General features: G+C 38.0%; 1 protein-coding gene across 2 annotated transcripts in view; it reads left to right on the top strand.

Annotated features, from left to right (window-relative positions):
* The window catches only part of CRB1 (crumbs cell polarity complex component 1), a 112,450-nt gene that overhangs the window by 51,418 nt on the left and 39,385 nt on the right, over positions 1–21,647 (top strand). For both annotated transcript variants that reach the window (XM_040610913.1, XM_040610912.1), the window contains exons 6-7: positions 16,393–17,346; positions 20,918–21,468. In XM_040610913.1, the coding sequence (XP_040466847.1) occupies positions 16,393–17,346; positions 20,918–21,468 (1,505 nt within the window). The remainder of the gene's footprint in view (positions 1–16,392; positions 17,347–20,917; positions 21,469–21,647) is intronic.

The raw sequence follows: 21,647 nt of genomic DNA, 5'->3' as shown, positions 1-21,647 counted from the left end.
TGGGGTGTTTGGGGTTTTTTTTGTGTTTTGGGTTTTTTTTTTAGTTAGAAATATACAAAATTAAAACACTAGGAAGCATCTACAAATACTATTTTCAGAACATGTATAGAATTTAATGCTTTAAAATTTGACAGCTGAGCCATCATTACTATGATCTATTTTCTCTAGTTACACTGATACGTTAAGTTGTGTAATGTAGTCCAACATGATTGACAGAGCCTGCAAGCAGTGGATATTTTGAATCTGGCACATCTCTCTGTGTTAAACAGTGTTGCACATAAACACTTTTTAGCATGAAAAGCTTTTTTCCTTGAAGGGAAGGAGAAGGGGATGAATGGCCTTCAATACATAAGCTCCCAGATCTTCCAACACACAGACAGATGTCCTTAGATTTAAGGAATCTGTAAGTCCAGAACCTGCAGAAAGTGCTTTTTTTTTTTTTTTTTTTTTTTTAAAAAAAAAAAAGGCAGTTGTATATTATTTGGCAGCAGGAATTATGCTTTTCCAGGCACCTATTATTCTCCTGATATTCTTTCCTGGTAGATCATTCCACCATATGATTGACTACTTGTTAAAACGAATCTAAATATCCAGTCAGAATTTTCCTTCTGGGGCCTTCTTCAGGCTCTGCCTACTTACCTTTTTGATTTCTTTCTTAATACTGTGAATAAACCTTTCCTAGCCTTTTTAATTGGCATACCTCAGATGTTTATAGTCTCCTACAATTCAGTTTTGCCACCTCTTGGCTGAGCTTTTGAACCCACTCAGTTCCATCTTACCCTATTGAACAATGTCTTGGGCTTTTTCATTTCTTTGCTCCAGCCCAGCAACACGCTATGCAGTCTGGAACCAAACAGGACTCATTTTGCACTACTCTTCCTGTTGTTGAAAAAACAGTAATCCTCATTTCCCTACTAGAAACAGAAACTGCTGTATATCTCCTGCTATACATCCTAGTGCTAGGTCCGCGTGTCTAGCGCACCTGGGCATTACAGATAACCCTACACGTTTACTAAAGAGAGGCGTTTCTTGCATATACACATACATCCAACGGCAAAGACAATCACTATGGAAAGCAGAGTTTAGCGTGTGATCTAAGTGATAATCATGCACAAACCCTGCTGAAATCAAAGGTATTGGACATACTAAACTGGTAGCAGAGCTTCGCTCAAATTCTTAAGAATTTGATTGTCCACCTCAGGAGCTACTATACAGCATATGCTTTTTAGCATCATATTGTATAAGCTTACATCATTCTGGTTGAATTACAGTCAAATTGCAAAGTCAAGCAGATGCACAACTTGTCCCCAAACAGGAGCGAACTTTGTTTAAAGGTACACATTGTATAGTTTTCACTAATCTGGAGAAAAGGCTTAGCAAGTAGACAGTGAAGAGAAGACTTGTGCTGTGGGACTAATATATTTTACTTCCTCAATACATCCTAGTTTATGGAATATTTAAGGTCAAATGTCAAGCGATAAAATGGCCCAATTTAGTAGTTCAGTGTTTTACTCAACAGGTGATTTCGAAAACAGCTTTAATAATCTCACCATTGTGAACCCCATTAAAATCCTGTTTATTGGAAATACAGTAAATTATACAACCAAACATTTAAGAGACATTACTTCTCTTTCCCCCTCATAACGGAGGAACTCAGGATTGACTTTGGAGAAGCTGGAGGAGTTCAGTCAGAAATGGCACATGGACAAGTAGTTCTGAACCATATGCATGTATGTATAAATGTGTGTACACATGCGTATATGCACTAATACACGTGTGTATATATATATATATGTAAACACATGCATAATAGCTGCTTCACAGTACTTTATTGCTCTGCTTATAGAAAGCCTTTCTTTGAACACTTAATTGAAAAGGTCCACAACTTTCATCTTTTCTATTTGAAGTGTACAGTTTGCTGGCTAGGTTGTTTTGTGGTAAGAATGAAAGGTTTACCTTCATTCCTTTCTGCAATATTTGCAGCTTGCCATACGTATGCTTGTTAATAAACAGAGTTTATGTTAGTCTTCATTACTAATTAATTATTGTAATTGCATGGCTTCTAACAGTGGGAAATGTGTGATATTTGCATGCCAAACCTGTATATACATTATGAAAACAATATTGGTCTATATTCAGATAAAAAGTCAAGATGCATGAGTGAACTTATTTAAGATTAAAGTATGCAGGCTGCTGTTAGCTTGCTATAGCATCAAATATAAATGGTATAATGCCATTGATCACATCAGTCTTGTAGAGGTTATGGCTTTTATGTAGCTTAGCTACTCTGTTTTCACATTCACAGATTTTTATATGCCTTTGAAATACCATTTCTCGCATATAACCATCCCCAAATAACCCATAGCAGTGGGATGGCATTCTCGTTACTTGGTAAAGGGCTTCACTGGGTAAACTGCTATTTATATTACCCCGCAAAAAGATATGTTGCCCTATGCAATTTATTTGAACTAACATCAGCATTTAGGTACCCCCAGAGCCCTGAGAGATCTAAGAGCTCTTAGAAAGCCAAGCTCTCTGTACTCCTGCTGTACCTATTAGCCAGTAGAGGGAGTATGAAATACTATGTGTAGCATCTGCTACACATTAGTAAACTAGTTTTAGCTGCTATTTCAATGCAGTCATTAGACCCTGATCTGGAAGATGCTATTTCTCAAAGACTTTGTGATGCACTGGTTTTTAGTCCAAATTCTTAACATCAATTTTTAGCTTTTGCACCACGCAGTTTGATTAGCAGAATCTTCCACGTGGAGTTCAGGAATATTGGTCTTTGGCCAGTCACGTAAAGTGCACTCAGGGCTATAAGAGCTATGGAAAAAACAAGCACTATGGTTTTAAGCACAGATCTGATGACCTAGATTGGGGCTATTCCTAGTTAAGACCTGTCAGCACCTTGGAGGTCTGGCTCTCACACAAGAAGAATAACATAGTTTTCCATCACAAAGTATTGGGTTTTACTAATTATGCCAGTGGTCCTGTTGACGGAGCTATTGGGGTGAAAGGAGGCATTCCTGTCCTGCTAAAGGCTAAGCACCCACAGCGAATTTTGCACCCTCACATGACAAAAAATACGTGTTTGGCCCAAACACTGTGCAAAGTAGTCATGCTTTCCGCTTGATCCTTAAAATACCAGCAAAGGACTATTTCAGACCCTTACATAAGGTTCCCATAATGCCAGTGGCATAAACGACATCAGTTTTTAAAGCATAAAAGGCACCTCATCTAGGCTCAGAAATGTCAGTAGTAATTACAAACTTTGTTTTCAAGTATAATCAATTCTTTATTTATGGTGTGAAATGTTTTTTACCCTTTTGAACTTTTGCTATTCTAAGCCAAGCAATATTGTTGGCATGTTCCTTTAAAAATAATTGCTTCTGGACTGAGAAATTGAATGTCAAGTTCCAACTTGATGTAACTTAAATGGGTTACATTAATAGTCTGGCCCATGGTAGAAGTGAGTGTTTCGATCCTGGGTTTGACTTCAGGACATGACCTCTTGATCACACAGGTCAGCACAGATGGGAAATACTGAAGAGGTACCCTAGGCTGATGTGGGGAAGAAAGTGTCTTGTACTGATGTATCACAAACTGTCTGATCTATTAAATAGAAGCAATGTCAGACTCCACAGAGAATAAAGCTTAGTTGTCATAGGTCATTATGCTCTTCGAAAACAAAAAAGAGTTGGAAGGAAAATCACAATGATGGAAATCCTCAGGGCTGTCATGTACACATAATCTTCTAAACTTTCCTGAATTAACACTGCCAAGCCTGTATACAAGGCGAATGGAGTAAAGAATCCAAATGTTCTTAACTTTTACAGTACAAGTATGTCTCAGATTTCCTACCTGTACCTGTTATAAGGGTTTATTTAACAATGTACAGCATTTTAAATTTAGAAGCAGGATGTCTATATAGCTGAACCTCACACTTTTGTGATCAGGTCTTAAGAAGAACTGCATGCATGAGAGCACTCATGTTTGCAAGAGCAGGCAATATGTAGTTCTTCAAGGGGAAGGAACAGGTGAATTGGGGAGGTTTAATTTTTTTTTTTCTTTGAAATGGTATCTCCTGCCTTTACAATTTACTTTCATTTCAACTTCTGAGCAACTCCAGCTTGCTCACCCTCTCCTCATGACAGATTTTCCAATCCCTTAGTCATCTTCACAGCCCTTTGCTGGACCTGCCTCAGTATGTCCACTTCTTTTGTGTACCTGGGGAGCACAGACCTGGACTTGATGTGGTCTCACCTGTGCAGAGTAGAGGTGAAGAGTCACCTCCCTTGACCTGCTGGCAACAGGTTTCCTAATACAGCCCAGGTGGCTGTTGGCCCTCTTTGCTGCTGGGGGGCACTGCTGGCTCATCTCCAACTTGTTCACCACAGTGGCTGAGCTGCTTTCCAGCCAGCTGGCTGCCAACATGTGCTGGTGGATGGGGTTATTGATCCCCAGGCGCAGGGCTCTGCAAACCCCTTTGGAGAAGTCCATGAGGTTCCTGAAGATTGCCTATTGAGGTCCTTCTGGATGGCAACACAGCTCCCTGGTGTATAAAGAACTCTTCACAGTTTTGTATACATGTATCCAATTTTAAATGTTAATAAATAATAAAAAAATACTTTCATGATTTTGTTGGATTGGACTCAGGAGTTATAGTTTGCTGGCAATTAACAATTGTTAATTATTAACAATTATAAAATATATTATATAAGTGATTATATTATTATATATTTTATAATAATGATCACTGATGAGTGATCTAAGGTCTAAGGTCTTCTCAATTGCATAGGGTATGTTTGGACAGCGAGTAATAAAGATAAGCTGGTAAACTGAGCACCAAAATTAATTTTATGTGATATACTACATGAAAGCTCTTATATGAGTTGTTCCCTGTAGCATCTAGCTCTTATTTATTCAATGCTTGCTAATAGAACAAAAAAGTGATAAAGCCTAGTATTTTCATGCCTTCTCTTTTGCACTGTTTGAAATAAACTCTGAGGTGACTATAGTAAGGCACAACTTGCTTCTCTTTAGGTACCCGGACTGATTTTTTTGGGTACAAGGATAATTTCAAACAAGGTAAATTAGCCTTTTACTGATCATTTGAGTGCAGATCCCTTTAAAAAAAGATAATTCTTTGGAATTAACTTGGAAAAGGACTTCTGCTGACTGTGTAGGGAGAATCAGTTTAAGGAAAGAATGCTCTTTCCCAGCTGACAATGAACTTTGCATTTTCAATAAACTGTCTCAGAGAGAAGAACAAAAGCCAGTATAGACAGCTAATTTATGCTGATAATTAACTGCTAGAAGTAGATTCAGTGGATCTGATTCAGATTGCTCTCCCAGAGCTGTAATTTTCCGAGTCTGGCTGCGTTAACAACACGACACTATTACAATCATAAAGATCAATACAATTATGGCTGTAGTCACTGTCCTATGGGCACTATTTTTTTCTTAACAAAGAGGGGTCAGGATCTGTTATTAGGCGTGTTTGTGAGGCCAGAACATCACGGTAAATCACTACCTTATAGCAACAAATAAAGGAAACTATAGAAATGCTGTACTGTGAACGTGTCTACACAGATACCAAAGTTAATTGTACCATATAAAGACATACAAAAACTAGATTTAATCTAGCTAAATCACATACCCATAGTATGATGCAAGAAATCCTGTAGTAAGATAGCCAGCAGACCATGGCAAGCACGCACAACCACAGCTGAATTCCATGCTGTCTCATTGCCATTGGGATTGTTACGTGACCTAGCAAAAGTGAGTATAGTTTGGGTCTCACACTTCTCAGCTTCAAGGTACGTTACGCATATGGAACCTTGGATAAACAAAGCCATCGTTTAGATGAGTTTTCAGACTGCAAAAGAACTGACATTGCAGGGAATGACAGAAATTAACATCACTGCTGAAGTGAAAAGAGATATACCATCTTCTGCCATTCCCACTAATATGGAGCTGGACTGAAAGATCTCCAGTCCAAAGCTTGTCTTCTGTATCTATGTCTGCTTTATAGCAAGTCACAGCTATTTACACAGGAAAGAATACATACACAAGGTAGAGTAATTGTCTTACCAAAAAAATCTAACGTGGATAGCTTAGGGTAAAACACTTGTTTTTCTGTATTTAAAGTGATATAAAACCAGGTAGAAATATATACTGTAGGAATAAAGAAGTGTAGTTATACACAGCATAAATACAGATCATATTCATATTAATTATACAGCTATGCCATGCACAGCTCAAAATACACACAGCTTAAACATGTTACACATGTTCACACATTCATATTTTATATTTTTCTAGTCTCGGGTCTCCATTTTCAGCTAAGGTCTATAGACCCTATTAAAACTATGATTTTCTAGCCTACTGGCTTTTTCAGTTTGTTTCAATATGGACTGACAATGGAGTTATGTAAATACAGTCACTTTTGTATGCTGATGAGATTCACATTAGTTTTAACAAAATGAGAAATCTCGCAAATGATCGAAATTTTTCACAGCACTGTTTCCAGGGCAGAAGCCATTTCACACTAGACAGCACAGGGGCTGTGCTTGCCTACCTCAGTTATAACAAATAGAAAGCAGGCAACAAGAGACAAGGTAGAAAATCCCTTTTAGGGGAGACTAGACACAGCATACATTTCTCAATGGATGTGTTCATCAACAGCAAGCACTCTTTTAAAGCCCTTAAGTATTTGTAGGACTGAAAATTAATTTGTTTTCCAATTCCAAAGTGAATCGTATGCTCCAAACAGATTTTCAAGTCAATAAAACATGACCTTGTATGATCTAATTAAACAACTCAAAGGTATTGGTTGTTTTAAGATCCCTCTGGATATACTTCAGTTTAAATGCACACACATCATCCGTATGTACAAGCTCATAAATCTACAAAAAATGCAAATCAGATCATTAATGCTTTGAATCTGACAGTCTTGACACAGTTTTCTAAAAGGTAAAACATGAAAAAGTCCTGAATTATATATACTCTTTTTACAACTTCAAGAACACAGGAAAAAACATATTGGAAGCAGAACATCAGGTCTCTTTCTTTGGCTTCCAGATGTCTGGTCCATAATCAGGTATAAAATAACCAAATTCTCTGAAACCTACTTTTCCAGTTTCTTCACTGGATGATGACCTGAGCCTTTGAGTGGTGCATTGGATTAGATGATAGCCTTTGAAGGACTCTTTCAATCTAAATTTTTCTATGATTCTATCTTCCCTACATTTTGTGAATTGACTTTTCTGCTCCAGTGCATGTGACTATCTTCAATGACAAAAAAATCTATGACCATTTTTTCCCAATTTTTTTCCAGTCTTTTGTCTTTGACATTGCTTCTGTGGTCTCCTTTCTTCACTCCCAACTTTAGCTCAGACCTCTGTGTAGACCTTACCTCTGATCTGCAGTCTTTCTAAGCATCCCTCACATTTCCCATATAGATTAATGGTCATACACTTACATACTCACTCCTCTTACTACCCATGAATGCCTGTGTGTCTAACAAGAACGCTGTCTCAAATGCCAACACAAGTATCTTCAAGGATATCATTGATTCCTGTATTCCCATTTCCTTTTTTCCATTCACATTTTTATCTACTTTTTCATCGGTTTAATCTCCAAAATCTTACCTGCTATTTTCTCTTCTTTCTTAATGGTATCCTTCATAAATCACCTTTCTCCACTTTAACCTGTCACACCCGATAATTGTGCCCAGCCTCCTCTCATTGACCCTTCCTAGCTCATATCAGTCATGTGGCCACAGCTACAGACATGTTCGTGAAGCCAGAAAACCCGCTTAGGAGGGATTCCGCCTGGAAAACTGGGCTGCCACTGTTTGATTTTCTTTCTTACCACCATCAGTCAAATGCAACAGCAGCTGCCTCTTTTACCTATATATAAAGCTAACTCTAGAAGTAGGGAAATTAAAGGAAAATGAGTGCCATGCAGGGACATATTTCTTCACCAAGTTTTTCTTTACCCCAGATTCAGACCCTAATCCTACAATTGGATCCACATGGCTGGCTGTGTTAATCGAAATATGGGATGAAGGTGTAGGCTACAAGCAACAGTTTTGCCATGCTGCCTTTCTGGGACATGGCCCCTTGCCATCCGCGGGCTATACGTGCCTGACCCCTGGCTGCGCTGCTTACGCAGCTTTGCCCAAGGAGCGCGCACGGTCTGCAGAGCAGCCTCATGAAAAAGGCTGGCTGATCTACCCAGAAGCTGAAGCCAATGCTTAACTCAGTCAGCTGTTTCCAATATTTATAAAATAAAATAAACACACCAGATCTCACTAAACAACTAATCACCTACAGCATGTACATGATTTTCTTTCTTTTTTTTTTATTCAAATGAAAACTATTTTAGGTGTGACAAAATATGTGAAACAAGTGGAAAAACATTTCCAAGTACTTTTGCTCTCAGAAAACATTTAATGATTGAAGAGATTAAGGGATTGGGAAGTTTTACTACTTTAAAAAAATCAGGTTTTACTGAAAATTCAAACTACTCTATGAAGCTTCAGGCCAGCAACATTTAAAAGGGTTGAGTTACAGCATGCCATTCTGAATGTAGCACGTTATGAATTCCATATCCCTCAGCTAGAGTGACATATTTAATGATTAAGCCAAGTCACTCAACTCTATTTCTATTTTATTTTTTTTTCCTAGCCAGTATTAACTTTATATGTACATTTCAAATGGCAAGAGGAAAAATAGCAGAATAGTGAATTTGTCTCCAGTAAAGGAATAACTAGCAAGGTCTCACGACTTTACAAAATTAGAGTTCTGTGTGAAAGGTATCATGTGCAAATTAGCCCAATGTTAGCAAACGCTTATTGTCCTACTATTTTAAAGTATCCAGTTTTCCATGTGCTCCAGCTCTGCCCTGTATTTTGTCCTTCATTTTACATGAGCTTTTCTTGCTAAGACAGCAACAAAAATTGCCACACTAAATCAGATCACTGGTCACATTAAGTTCAATATCCAATATAAGCCAGTTCTTTACTGAAGAAAATAGGAGGGGAAAAAAATCCATTTAAATTCCCCTCACTTGCTCTACACTGATGTACATAAGAGTAAAACCAACTTCCTGACCTTCATGACAACTGATTTATGCCCAGAAGCATGAGTTTTAATTACAAGGACATAGAGATGGTCAATTTATTTCCTTGCGCTTACTCACTCATGAACGTGCATTTCCTCCTTCCAGCAAAGAGTAATTATCTCTTTGCAATTATCAGCACAGATGTGGCAAAGTTAGAATTTTCATTATTGTCTGCTAAGACCTGGAGCCCTGAAGAATATATGCTCTGCCAGATCTTTCCGCTGGCCTCAGGATTAATGAGTCCCTTGAAAAAAGTTGTTTCTGCCCAAGGTAGGATTTTGTAACAGACATTTCCAAAACTGTAAAAAATAGGTGGAGGAAGCATTATTGCAAACTCTTTGTCTTTGTCACCCATAAAGCATATTCTAAAGGGTATGCTACAGTCTGGGTTTCTCTAAGGTTTACTCCTACTTGTATAGTTTGACGCATCTACAGCTCAGTTGCTGGGAAATGTTTTTTTCAAGGAAGTCATAGAAATATGGAAGTAGAATTGGAAGGGATAGACATGCAGGTATCATTTGGGCTATCTATGTGTCTAAGATAGGACCAGCTGACTCATGTCACACTGCACTTTCGTCTCCAAACTATTTTTAAGGATCCAAAACAGACTTTATGGTTCCATAAGTGGATATCTTATGCCAAAGTTTTGTTGCCTTATTGTAATTAGAAATGTTTTCCCAAAGTGTGACTTAGATCTTCCTTGGTGCAGCTCAAACCCATGACCTCTTCACTTGCTTACTGTGGTCTCAGGGAATGGTGTGTTATCTTTTTGTATTGCAAGACTTACTGAGTTCCATTTCCTCTGATTGTCTTTCAACCAAACAACCCTACTTTTTTAGTCTCTCCTCACAAGCCTTATTTTCTAGACCTGTGATTATTTTCCTTGCTCTCCTGTGAATTCTTCCTAACTGATCCAAATCTTCCTTGCAGTGCAGAGCTAAAAATGGACTCAATGTTCCCGCTAAGGTGTGACCAAGGGTTTGTGAACTGGAACTCTTGTTCCACCTGATTGCTGGCCATTCTGGCCTGAGACCATAGAAAGCGAACAAGTTCTTCCAGAATTTAATCCAGTCAGGCCTTTTCTCCAATTTCTGATGCTCACCTATAAAGGTAATTTTAACACAGTCAAAAGTTTCACTTAAACCTGCTTTATCAGACAACGTAATAAGTGAACCAACATCCACACCTTTCATGAAAATGGTGACCAGAGCAAACCCAGGACTATCCCAAAACATAATCAACAGAGGCTCCTGGTTTGACAGAAATCCTCTGACAATTACCATCTGGGCAGGATTACGCAGGTTTTATACCCACTTTATGGTGGTTTCACATAGATTTTTCTGCTTGAAAATGTTATTAAAGACAATATCAAACCCTTACTGTAATTAGAGTAACTACTGCCTTCTGTAACCTAGGTTGTTCTTGACAGGTTTGTTCCAAACACCTGCTGGCGGTTCTGCCATGGCCTCAGGCCCTTTGCTAAAAACCTTGGTATGAAGTTCCTCTGTCTCGGCGTGTCACCAGCTCCGTGTTTTCACAGAGCTGTAACAGTGTATGGCTGTCCCAACTTGTTGACAGTGTGTATGTTCATAATCTTACCTTGGAACATTTATCAGAGTCATATTGCAAAAGGACTGACAGTTACCAAGAACCTCCAACTTTCTTTTTATGTTTTCAAAATAAAAATGCATATTAATCTTCAGGTTATAGCACGAGACATCTGATAAGCACTACTAATAAAGTCTATGCACCCTAACTTATCAACATTAACTTCATTTTGTTTAAAGCTTGTTTACTTACCTTTCGAAGAGTCTGGGTGACATTCTTACCCCATGGTATTTGAATTTATTACACAAAAAATCACCCAGCGCCTGTATCAAAGGCTTTTTTCTGAGCATCGCCATAAAGGCAAGAGTGAACCGTAGATTAAATGAATCCAAAATTGTGTTTGAGTCTTTTGGTGAACGGAGAACCAAATTTGATACAACATCAGGAATTTCCCAATTAATGAATAAATGAGTGAGGGAGAAGAAGGAATTAAAAACCACGTTTGCTACAAATCAACACTTTCTTGGGGATAGGCTGAGAGACACTTCAGGGTCCATTGTGGAATTTTACAATGGGAAACTGCAAAAACAAAGATCTGAATCCACAGTTTGCCATATGCCAATTGGATGGTATAAATACCAACCCCGGGAAATACTCTCTTGTTTTATAATTATTTCACTAATTATACAAAGAGATATTGCCCTAGCAATATTTTAAGGAATTCATCAAGTAAATAAAGTATAATAAAAAGAAGAGACCCCCCCCCCCAAAAAAAAAAAAAAAAAACAAAACCAAAAAACCCTGCTGCTTAAATTATCACACAAATAAGTAGTTCAATCTCCTGAACTCTGTTTTCCTCCCATTAAATTAGGTCCAAATCAAAATGTCTTGTTTAAGAGCTGAAGAAAGAAAATGTTTTGATAAATTAATTTTTCCTGTCTTCAGCACATTTAAAAATATACAGGCATGAATTTCCAGTAAGTAGGATAATGAAAGCCAATAGAACAAAAATACTTTATAAAACAATGACATAAGAAACAATTTTAGGTCTTTTATCTGTTTGTTGTGATGTACAGTTCCTCTGAATGACAGTGACTGTGGAAGAGTTCATTTGGATTAACAGACACCTTGAAAATGAAATAAAATATGGTCTTAAAAAACACCTTGCAAAACCACAAAAAGTGACAACTCGGTTTTGAAGGGATGTTAAAAATGTGCCTTTTTGTGAAACATAATCAAAGTTAATGTGAGCACAGTCGGACAGAACATGCTGAAAAAGAATTTATGTAGAATACATATCTATTGCATAAGCAGTTTAATGAGTCTTACTTTAAGCCTTGTTGATCTGGCTTGGGCAAAACACACCATCAGCCTCCATCAGCAGGTACAGAAGTGGAGCAAGCTAATCCTGGAGCGGAGCCTTTGTACCAAGAACTGGTTTGAATTTTCAGAAACTTATTTGGTGGACTGCTTAAGTGCTAAATGATCTTTTTCATTCAGAAAAAGATGGTTGCAACTAGGATGCAAGTTTACATCATTTTAATGACAATGTTTACAGGTAAATATTTCTTTTGTGAAATTGTATGTGCACTTAGACTGTATTGAATGGGTAGTATCTATGCCAAGTGCTTGCTTGTACTTGTTTGATATTTATATAGTGTCAAGGAACTGGAAATGCAGAAGGCTGTAAACAGATTTCTAACCAAAGGTGTGTATCAAAAGTGTAACGTGGGTGATAATTTTATAATTGTTTAATCAAGATGAAAATTAGTGGTGTTCAACAGAATTATGCCTGAATAATTGCTTTTGTCATCCTGCTTCTGCAGGAAGCCTTTGCTGCTAAATTTGAAACTGATAGTTTAATTAAGAGGTTAACAGAAAATAGCTACCCTGTAGTAATTATATGTAAGTGAAAAAAGGAGACAGATATGAGTGGTGTTATCAAACTGAGTCAAAGGAGCTGTTTCATTTCTGTTTTGAATACTTCACAGGAGGAAAATGTAATCATTATCTATAAAACCATGATGAAAATATTAAATTATCTGAAATTTTAGGTTGATGTGTAATATATTTAGTAGAGAAAATGCTGAATGATTTAACTTTTTACTTTAAAACCACAAGTATATTTAGCTGAACTAATGCATGTAAACACTGAAAAGAAAATAATAGTTACCATCACATTTGCTTTTGGTATGTTATATCTTTTGAGCATTTTTTTTTTTTTTACATGCTAAACTTCTCCTCCAACCTGAGCTATTTGAACTGCTTATACAGTTCTATAAATATTGACTAATCCTTTTATCTAGAGTGCTTTTATCTTGAGTGACAGTGGTCTTTGCTTGTATAGCAACTGGCAGATAACAAACACTGCTTGTAAGAACAGCTGATTTATGCTTGATATGAAAAAAATGGCTTATTATTTGTCTTTTGTTGTGACCTATATTTATGTTTGTGATAATCTTTTATGAAAAGTAGGCATGCAGATGTTAAGTGTATACATGTGTGTGTATATATACACATAACGGTACAAAATAATTATTTTGCAACATATTATGAATATTATTACTTTATAATTACACATTGTATTCAGACACTGAAATGCTTATGAAATTACACATATTTAAATGGCTCTATGACAGTCACTTTGCATTTAATAACTAGTGCTATTCATTTTCTATAGGCAAGGAATACACTAACAGCAACACGTGTACCTCCTCATAAAATTAATTTCATTGCTTTGTTAGACATTGATGCTTTTGTTATCAAATTTGTTTTCTAAATTTAAAGGTAGAAACATATATGATTTCCAAAGAAGTTTAGCATCCTTACAAAATTGTTTCACTAGTTTTATGTTAATTTGATGAAGCAAAGAACAACACAGACAGTAAACATTATATTGTAAAGTCGGTTTTAGTTTATGCGTCTGTTTCATCCTTTCCAGAGACAAGCCACTAGTGCAAGGTGTGACTCAGACCACAAGCTACAAGCAAAGGTTATACCTTGCAGGTTCCGTGGGATAATTAACTAATATACACAGAGTCATCACACATTACTGAAAATGCAGCGACTAAGTGTCTAGCCGTTCACTATGCTGATTTTTTCTATGAAAGTTTTTATAGGGGCTCCCAGTCTGTAAATCCTTAAGCGTGTTCTGACCATTCAAGGCTAAGTACATCCCTGATCCTACTGCTTCTTGGCTGCTCTAATTTTTATCTGGGACACAAAACCCTAAAGAGACCTTCATTTCTATAGCTGTCACATTAAGACCGAGTTGTATACAAGACCCGTGGACACATTGTTCTCAATGTCAAAGCAGGGAAGGGAGCAGTATCAGGCAAGACATGGATTAAAACATTGACCAGAACAGGAAACAGCTCACGGTAACTTCACTTCTCATGTACTGGTATAGCAAAAGCAGGACAAGTCACTAACACAGAAATTGCCACAAACTGGGCGAAGCAGACATCATTCTGGCCCCCAGTCAGTAACAGTTTGGAAAGTGCGCTTCACTTTGAGAAAGTCAGTCCCAATGAGTCATATTTCTGCCAGATGCCACTACACATTAAGGTACACATAGACATCTTACATCAGAATAAATATGAGCCTGGCTGCAAAAGAGAGAGAGAATGCTGCTGTAAAACCCCACTGCCAGACCTGGAAGATAGCACTAGCTGTGTCTGATAATCTGGAAAAGTGGAAACTGTATGCTATAACTGAAGACTGGTGAGTGAGGGGAATTGCTAGAGAGAGGCTTTTATATACATGCTACGACCAGTTCACTCTGGCTAATCTTTCAAGCAAATCACAACCAATTCTCAGTTCCCTTCTGGCTCTCCTGTAACTTACTGCTCTCCGAGATGGGGTCTAGTTACAACTGTGATTGAATAAAGTGGACAGGCAAGGAATTAGCCTGAGTAACTACATTTATCTACTGCTATTTGAAGCAATTCATTGTGGCTGAATGCTGCTCTGTAATTTTCCATGAAAAATGGCTGTGTTTTGCTGTAAAAATAAAGCTCAATGCAAATTTGTAAGTAAAGCTGAATGTGGTGCCTGGTACCTAGTTGCAACTCTGTGAGTCTCAGCATACCTCATTATCTAATTTACAGGTACCAGTTTTGCTGTGGGAAGAAGAAGAGGCATAATTATGCCTATTAACTGCTTTGTGCTAACGACACCAGTTTGAAAACTGACTGCAAAGCATTTCTTATTTTTTTCTAGAATAACTATGAAGGGAAGTGGAAGAATTAGGAGTTGCACTTAGCACGAGTTTTCAAAAAAAAGTATTTGGATATTTTGACTGCTTCCAAGGGAGATAAGAAACAGATTTTCCCTGATCCATTGCATACATATCGGTCACTTGATTGCTCAAGGGAGAAGTTGCTATAATTACTTTATAGATGAACAACCGTGCAGAAGGATAAACAGATTAGTTTTACAAGAGGAACAGATTTGTTTTTATTTGTGATGCCTGATCCAGTAGACATACTTAGGTCACATTTATCAAATTACAATTAAGTTGAGATTAGGAGCTCTCCTTTCACCCAGTATGTCAGAAGCCAAGCATTACACGAAAGCAGAGGAAATATGAGTCTGTATTGTCCATCTCCTATGGAATTGCTGTCATCACCAAGCTCTCAGACATTTGAGAAAATATTCCTTTCATCTTTTCTTGCTTTATATTTTCTATATAGGAGAGGTAAAGAAAGTTTCACTGTAGATACAAGGCAGCAGAAATATTCTGCTGGGACGTACAGGTTCAACCCCCTCCAAGAGCTTCTCTCAGATCCTCAGATCCCAAGTGAACTCTCCTCAGAGTACGAGACCATGGCTGATGGACCAGAAGTCACTGCTGTCTTGGTTTTGGAAGAATTAATATCAGCTGTTGATTTGTGAATAACTGCAGTAGGCACCTAACCCTGAGCTGTGGCATTGCCCACTGATTGTGGCCGGGGTGCTCTCACTGCCCAGACCGCTGGTAGGGTGTAGGTTTAAGCTCTTTGCATTTCTTATTATCACACCACGCAGCTCCCTGCTGTGAATTTCATTCTTCAGATAGCCAGCTTGTTGTACATACATTTTGCAGGGATATTCACCTACTTGTCAGCCTGTCCTACTATAGCCCGTAGTGCTTATAAGTCTTGTGGCTCTCAGTAGAAGGTTGTTGCTCTAAGATGTTTCATATGGGACCAGGAATACTAGTCTGTAACACTTCTACTGTTTGAATGAATGTGAAAAAGGAGAAAAGACCAGCAGACTGTACTCCAGCTCATCAACATACTTCATTATGAATATGAATTAAGCAACAATTGTTGCCTTTTATACGTGATAAATAATTCAGCTCCTCTCAAAGCATTCTAGATTTCTACCACAAGATAGGTGGGATACAATTACTTGGTCACATCTTTTGGAGGTGATGTTTATCTCAATTTCATCACATTAACCATGGCAAAACTGCCACTTACTTTGGTTATTTTCTCCAAAATGCGATTATTGCTAGGGTGTTCATATAATACTTTGCACAAGAAAACTGTAGCATGTGAATGGCATTTTTATATTTAACATATTTTAGACTTGTGAGTCAGTCAATCATCTATTTCTCAAGACACTCCCCTCTAATTAAAGATAATTTAGCAAAACAAGTTATTAAAAATGTCATTCAGGGCTCCAGTTATACAATTCAGAGTGTCTAATTCTTTGTTTATTTTTCAGGTACTCACTGTGATGAAGACATCAACGAATGTTACATGAACCCTTGCCAAAATGGTGGAACCTGTGAGAATTTTCCTGGGAATTACACTTGCCATTGCCCACCTGCAGACAAAGAAGGGATATATTACGGTGGCTGGAACTGTACAGAAGTTCTGCATGGCTGTACTGATCAGCAATGCCAAAACAATGGAATATGTATCCCACATTTAAAAAATGGCCAACATGGATTCAGCTGCATATGTTCACCTGGGTATACTGGAACACACTGTGAAACCTTAACCACATTTTCGTTTCAAGGAAACAGTTTCCTTTTGTTGAAGAATCCTCTGGCCCCTAAAAAGGAATTTTTCTATAGTATAAACCTGAGGTTTCAAACCGTGCAACCTACAGCTTTTCTATTTTACCGAGGGGAGAAAAATACATTTGCGAAGCTGGAGTTACTGAATGGCTACTTACACTTATCTGTGCAAGTCAATAACCAGCCACAGGCTCTTTTGCATATTTCACATAATGTCAGTGATGGAGAATGGCATTCAGTGGAGGTAACCTTGGCAAGAGCTGTTACTCTTAGTTTGCTTGACAGCTCTTGTGTAGAATTCTGTCTCAATAAAACATCTGCTATGATAGAGAACGATCACGTGATGCTTGCATTTCGGAGCATGTTTTTGGGCAGCTTACCAGTGGGGAACATTAGTGGCAGCTCTCTACTTAACCTCTATAATACACATTCTGCACCTTCATTTGTAGGCTGCCTTCAGGACATTGAAATAGACTTGAATATTATTACTCCAGAGAATGTGTCACCTGAATCATCTTTCAATGTCAGGACAGGATGTACTAAAAAGGACTGGTGTGAAAGCCACCCTTGCCAGAACAGGGGCCGCTGCACCAACCTGTGGCTGAGCTACCACTGCGATTGCTACCGGCCGTACACGGGGCCAAGCTGTGCAACAGGTAAGGGAGTCCTCCTGGCATTCCTGTTTTAGGTGGTTGCTGAAAACATGATCATAAACAATCCTGTTTACCTGGTGATAAAGCAGCATGACCCTTAGGATCTCTGGAGCTTAACGTCAACTGGTAAGAAAGTGCAAGAGGTTAGTAGTAGCATGCCTTTGTTATTTCCTAGTTACTATCCCAGGAAGGCTGCCTTTCAGCCTGACAAAAAAACGTCAGGCTAAACTGGTGGATTCCACTCTTCCAGTTTTAAAATCTTCTTAATGTCTTAGCATGCCATAAACTCTGGAACACTAGTTCACTGGAGGTTATGCACCCCGAGTAAAATTTAGAAAGCAACCAAGTCACTCAGAGTTTAAGTTACTTTCAAAGCATTCTTTGAAAATTTTATCCTCCAGCTCTCTAGCCTTTTATAAAGAAACTCCTTTAAGGCAATGAAAGGCCAGCATAAGTACTGCAAGTTAAAAAAAGATTCCAATTTTTAAAAATGAACAAGATTATACTATTAACTTAATCTGATTAGCTCAAGGAGAAGGCAGGGCTTCAGAGGCTGCAAACGGGGCCCATTCATCTCCCAGCTGCTCCCAGGGCAGCTCTGGGCAATCACTGGCAAAGGTGTCCGTTACCAGGGAGCTGTTTAGTGGCCAGAGGGGAACAGGTCCATGTCTCGGGAAACAGGTCAGTGTCTCAGCAAACAAAAGAGCACATCTCAGCAAACAGCCTCCCTGGCAGTGATGAGCAGGAGTACAAAAGCTGCAGATGCCCGTAGTGCTTTCCCTGCTACGAATGATCTTTCCAAGTGCAGGCTGAGGCAGAGTGGAAGGACAACAGGAGGTCCCTGCCCAGTTCCTGGCTGTACCACATCTGGTGTGTGAAACCCTCAGGGGCTGTAAATACAGAACCCCTCAGGAGCATTTTGGAGTGGACTCTGCAATTTTTCCTCAGCAAAACTTCTAAGGATTTCAAACAAGCAGTTATGGTTAAGAAAATTGTACAGGACTGAGTCTTCCAAACAGTGGCTTTGCCCCTGCTTCCCTCTCTGCCCCCTTACTAACCATCCACGCATGGTCAATCACAGCAATGCTCAGGGAGGAAGAAATACATACGTACATACACGTATACATACACACATATATTTATGTACATATATTTGCCAAGTGGACTGGAAAAAATTAAGTGCAACAGCAGAGCCATGGTCGGATTGGAACGGACAGATCCTAAACTGGTGTAAATTGGCATGGCTGTGCTGCCGCCAGTGAAGCTACGATGATTTACATCAGCTGAATGACTGGCCCCAGGGGCTTATTGAATGCATTGCAGCAGAAAGCTGTAGCTTGAAATACATTTCAAAATGTTTAAATACAATTTCATTTTGTGTGCTATACTTAATAGTTATCAATACTTTTCAATAGTTTTTCTTTTTGGTTTTATTGCAAAATGACAAAGTCTGAGAGGTAATTGTAACAGACTTCTTTGAAGTCTAGCTGTAATTTATCCAAAGATTTGGAAAGCAACTTTGGAGTATAGGACAACATCTGGTAAATATGTTTGCCTCCTTATATGAAGCAAAATTAAAACCAGTCAGGGCCAGGAGAGGTTTATACTGGCATTAGAACTGTTGAGAATGATTAGAAAGCATGCTTTTTTTTCTTTTTTTTCCCCCTGCTGACCACAATATTCCTTGAAAATCATGGCACCATGCCATTTTGATACATAGGTTCTAGCTATATGCCATATTTAAAAGAATGTGGCAGGTTTCTTAAAAGCCAAAGTGGGGGAGACTTGTGGTAAAGGATAATGTAAGAAATGCTGGTGTCTTTTTGAAGAAAAGTTGCTGCCAAGTATTTAATTGACAAGAGGCAATATTTTCTCTACATATACAAAATAACAAACAGATGTTGACTCATTTTGATCAACATCCAGATGTTGTAACCTAAGAAGTTAATATTGACGAAGGTGATACTAGCCATCTCATCAAACAGAAGATCAGATTGATGACATATATATATATATAAAAACAGAGAGAAATGCAACAAATTGTAAACACAAAATACCTTTTTTAAGATTGATGCTTCCTTCTAATGCTGCAAATGTGCAATCCTCATTCCAGCAGAAATTTTCTTTTTAACCTCATGAAAAAATGTCTTTCTCTAGTACCACCTTACAGAGAAGATATAACATAAAGAGATTTAATGCCTCAAAACACCCACTTCAACAAATATTTATTTCTACATACCAGAGTTTTAACAAGCAGATGTAGATATATAGGTAATCTTATTCATAGAATTAAAATGTTTCAAATTGAATTTATTTATGAAATCCTCTGTTTAGGAGCAAGTAAGGGATTTATTCCTGTTGCTAAATAATATTGCTGCACCACATAGCAGTGCAGTGTGATTATTAAGGGCCTGTTGGGGCTTCACAGTCAGTCCCCTATTTTCATTGTTTTTTTTTAATGTAGTCATAAAAAAAAGTAGTGCTGCAGGCGGAAACTTGGCCGATGAGGTCTCGCTCTAGGAATTTTACTGCACAAAAGAGGACTGACTCTTTAGCTGTGTGAGCATTTCAAAAAAGCTTAGTTTAGTCTTTCTATGAATTTGATATATTAAAAATAGCTCTCGAAAGTGTTTAGCCAGGAAGTCAATAATATTGAAGACAAGATCACGAAACTTGAAGTGTAAAAATAGCAACACTTTGTTGTGCTTTAACAAGATGATTCATCAGAATAAAATACAGTTTGGACTAGATATTTTGTATTCTTACAAGTCTGAAAATCATTACTGAAAATAAAGACTAAGGGAGAGAGAGACAGATGGTTTTGGTTTAATCATTTTAATTGATAAGCACACACAAAAAACCAAAAGGGCTTACTCGATCCTGGACCCTTTTCCTGCTGTGACACCACAGCGTTGTGGGCACTCACAGGAGTGAGCAGGATTCGTAACTGTATATGAGTTAATGTACATGGTGCGTGTTTAGCCCCAGCCACAGAGAGTTTGTTGGAGAACTAGGGAGTCCTTACAGTGTCAGATAGGTGCCCTGTTCAGAGGTTTTACACAAGAGAGGTTTGCTGAGGAGCTTTTGGCTATTTATACAATTGGAATCAGTGCAAAAAATATCAAAAAGTTCCAGAATTATGTTAACTTCCATGGTCACCCTAGGATCAAAGCAGCTAGGTTCTTTTCAAAATGATCTTTCTGAGGATCAATCCAGGAAACTATAGAAATCTGTGCTTATTTAACCATTTGAAAACACCATTACACAGAGCATGATAAAGGGGAAAAATATGCCAAATAATACAACATCTGGTCCTGTACTGGTGCTTAATGCTACAGCCATGGAAGCCAATGGGACTTTTGAAATAGAAGCTGTTTACAGCTGGATCAAGTCTTCATTCATCCATAAATACCAGCACAGCTTAATACCATACGTAAATAATACCAGAAGTAGTTATTTAATCATTGCATTGGCTCCCTTGTCATAAAGTCCTAACTATGTTATTTCTCTCCCTCTTCTCTCTTTTTTTTTTTTTTTTTTTTTTTTAATCTTTTCCCATTTCTCTAACCTCAAGAGTATGTTCCAGCCCGGTTTGGATCTGAGGACTCCTCAGGCTATGCTGCTTTTCCTGTTGATGCCACTCAGAATGAAAATTTGAACATATCCATGTTTGTCCGAACACGCAAATCTTCTGGTTTGTTACTGGCTTTGAGAAACAGTACTTACCTCTATGTAAAAGTCTACTTGGAAGGTGGGAAACTCACAATGTTAGCTCTAAATTCCATTAAGTTGTTAGGGAAACACTCCATGAATGATGGAAATGTTTACTTAATAACACTAAAAATAGAACCAAATAAGATGGAATTGTTCCAGTCCTCTCAATACCTAGGCTTTATTTCTACTCCAGTACTAACCATCCAAAGGAAGGATATTCTTTACATAGGGGGTCTACCAGGTGACACAGAAACTGATAGAAACGGCAGGTATTTCAAAGGCTGCATCCAAGATGTAAGAGTGAATAATCAGCCACTGGAATTCTTTCCCATCACCAATCCACTGAATTCTCTTATCAACCGAACTCTTATCAATGTCACCCAAGGCTGCACTGGTGACAACCTCTGCAAGGTAAGCATTGTCACTTGTTTATAATGGGGAATTTCTTTTAATTTTTCATATGTTCCCATGCATTATTTGATGATAATGACACCTTGGGAAAATATGTAAAAACGCTAGAAAGAGCAGATTTTGTTGAGTTATGCTGCATGTGATGAATACCAGCAGCAAGTTGTATTTGCATTGGAGAG

This window comes from Falco naumanni, chromosome 11, assembly GCF_017639655.2.
Source record: "Falco naumanni isolate bFalNau1 chromosome 11, bFalNau1.pat, whole genome shotgun sequence".
Taxonomy (NCBI): domain Eukaryota; kingdom Metazoa; phylum Chordata; class Aves; order Falconiformes; family Falconidae; genus Falco; species Falco naumanni.
Note: the sequence above shows the minus strand (reverse complement) of the source record. Positions and strands in the feature narration are given on the sequence as shown.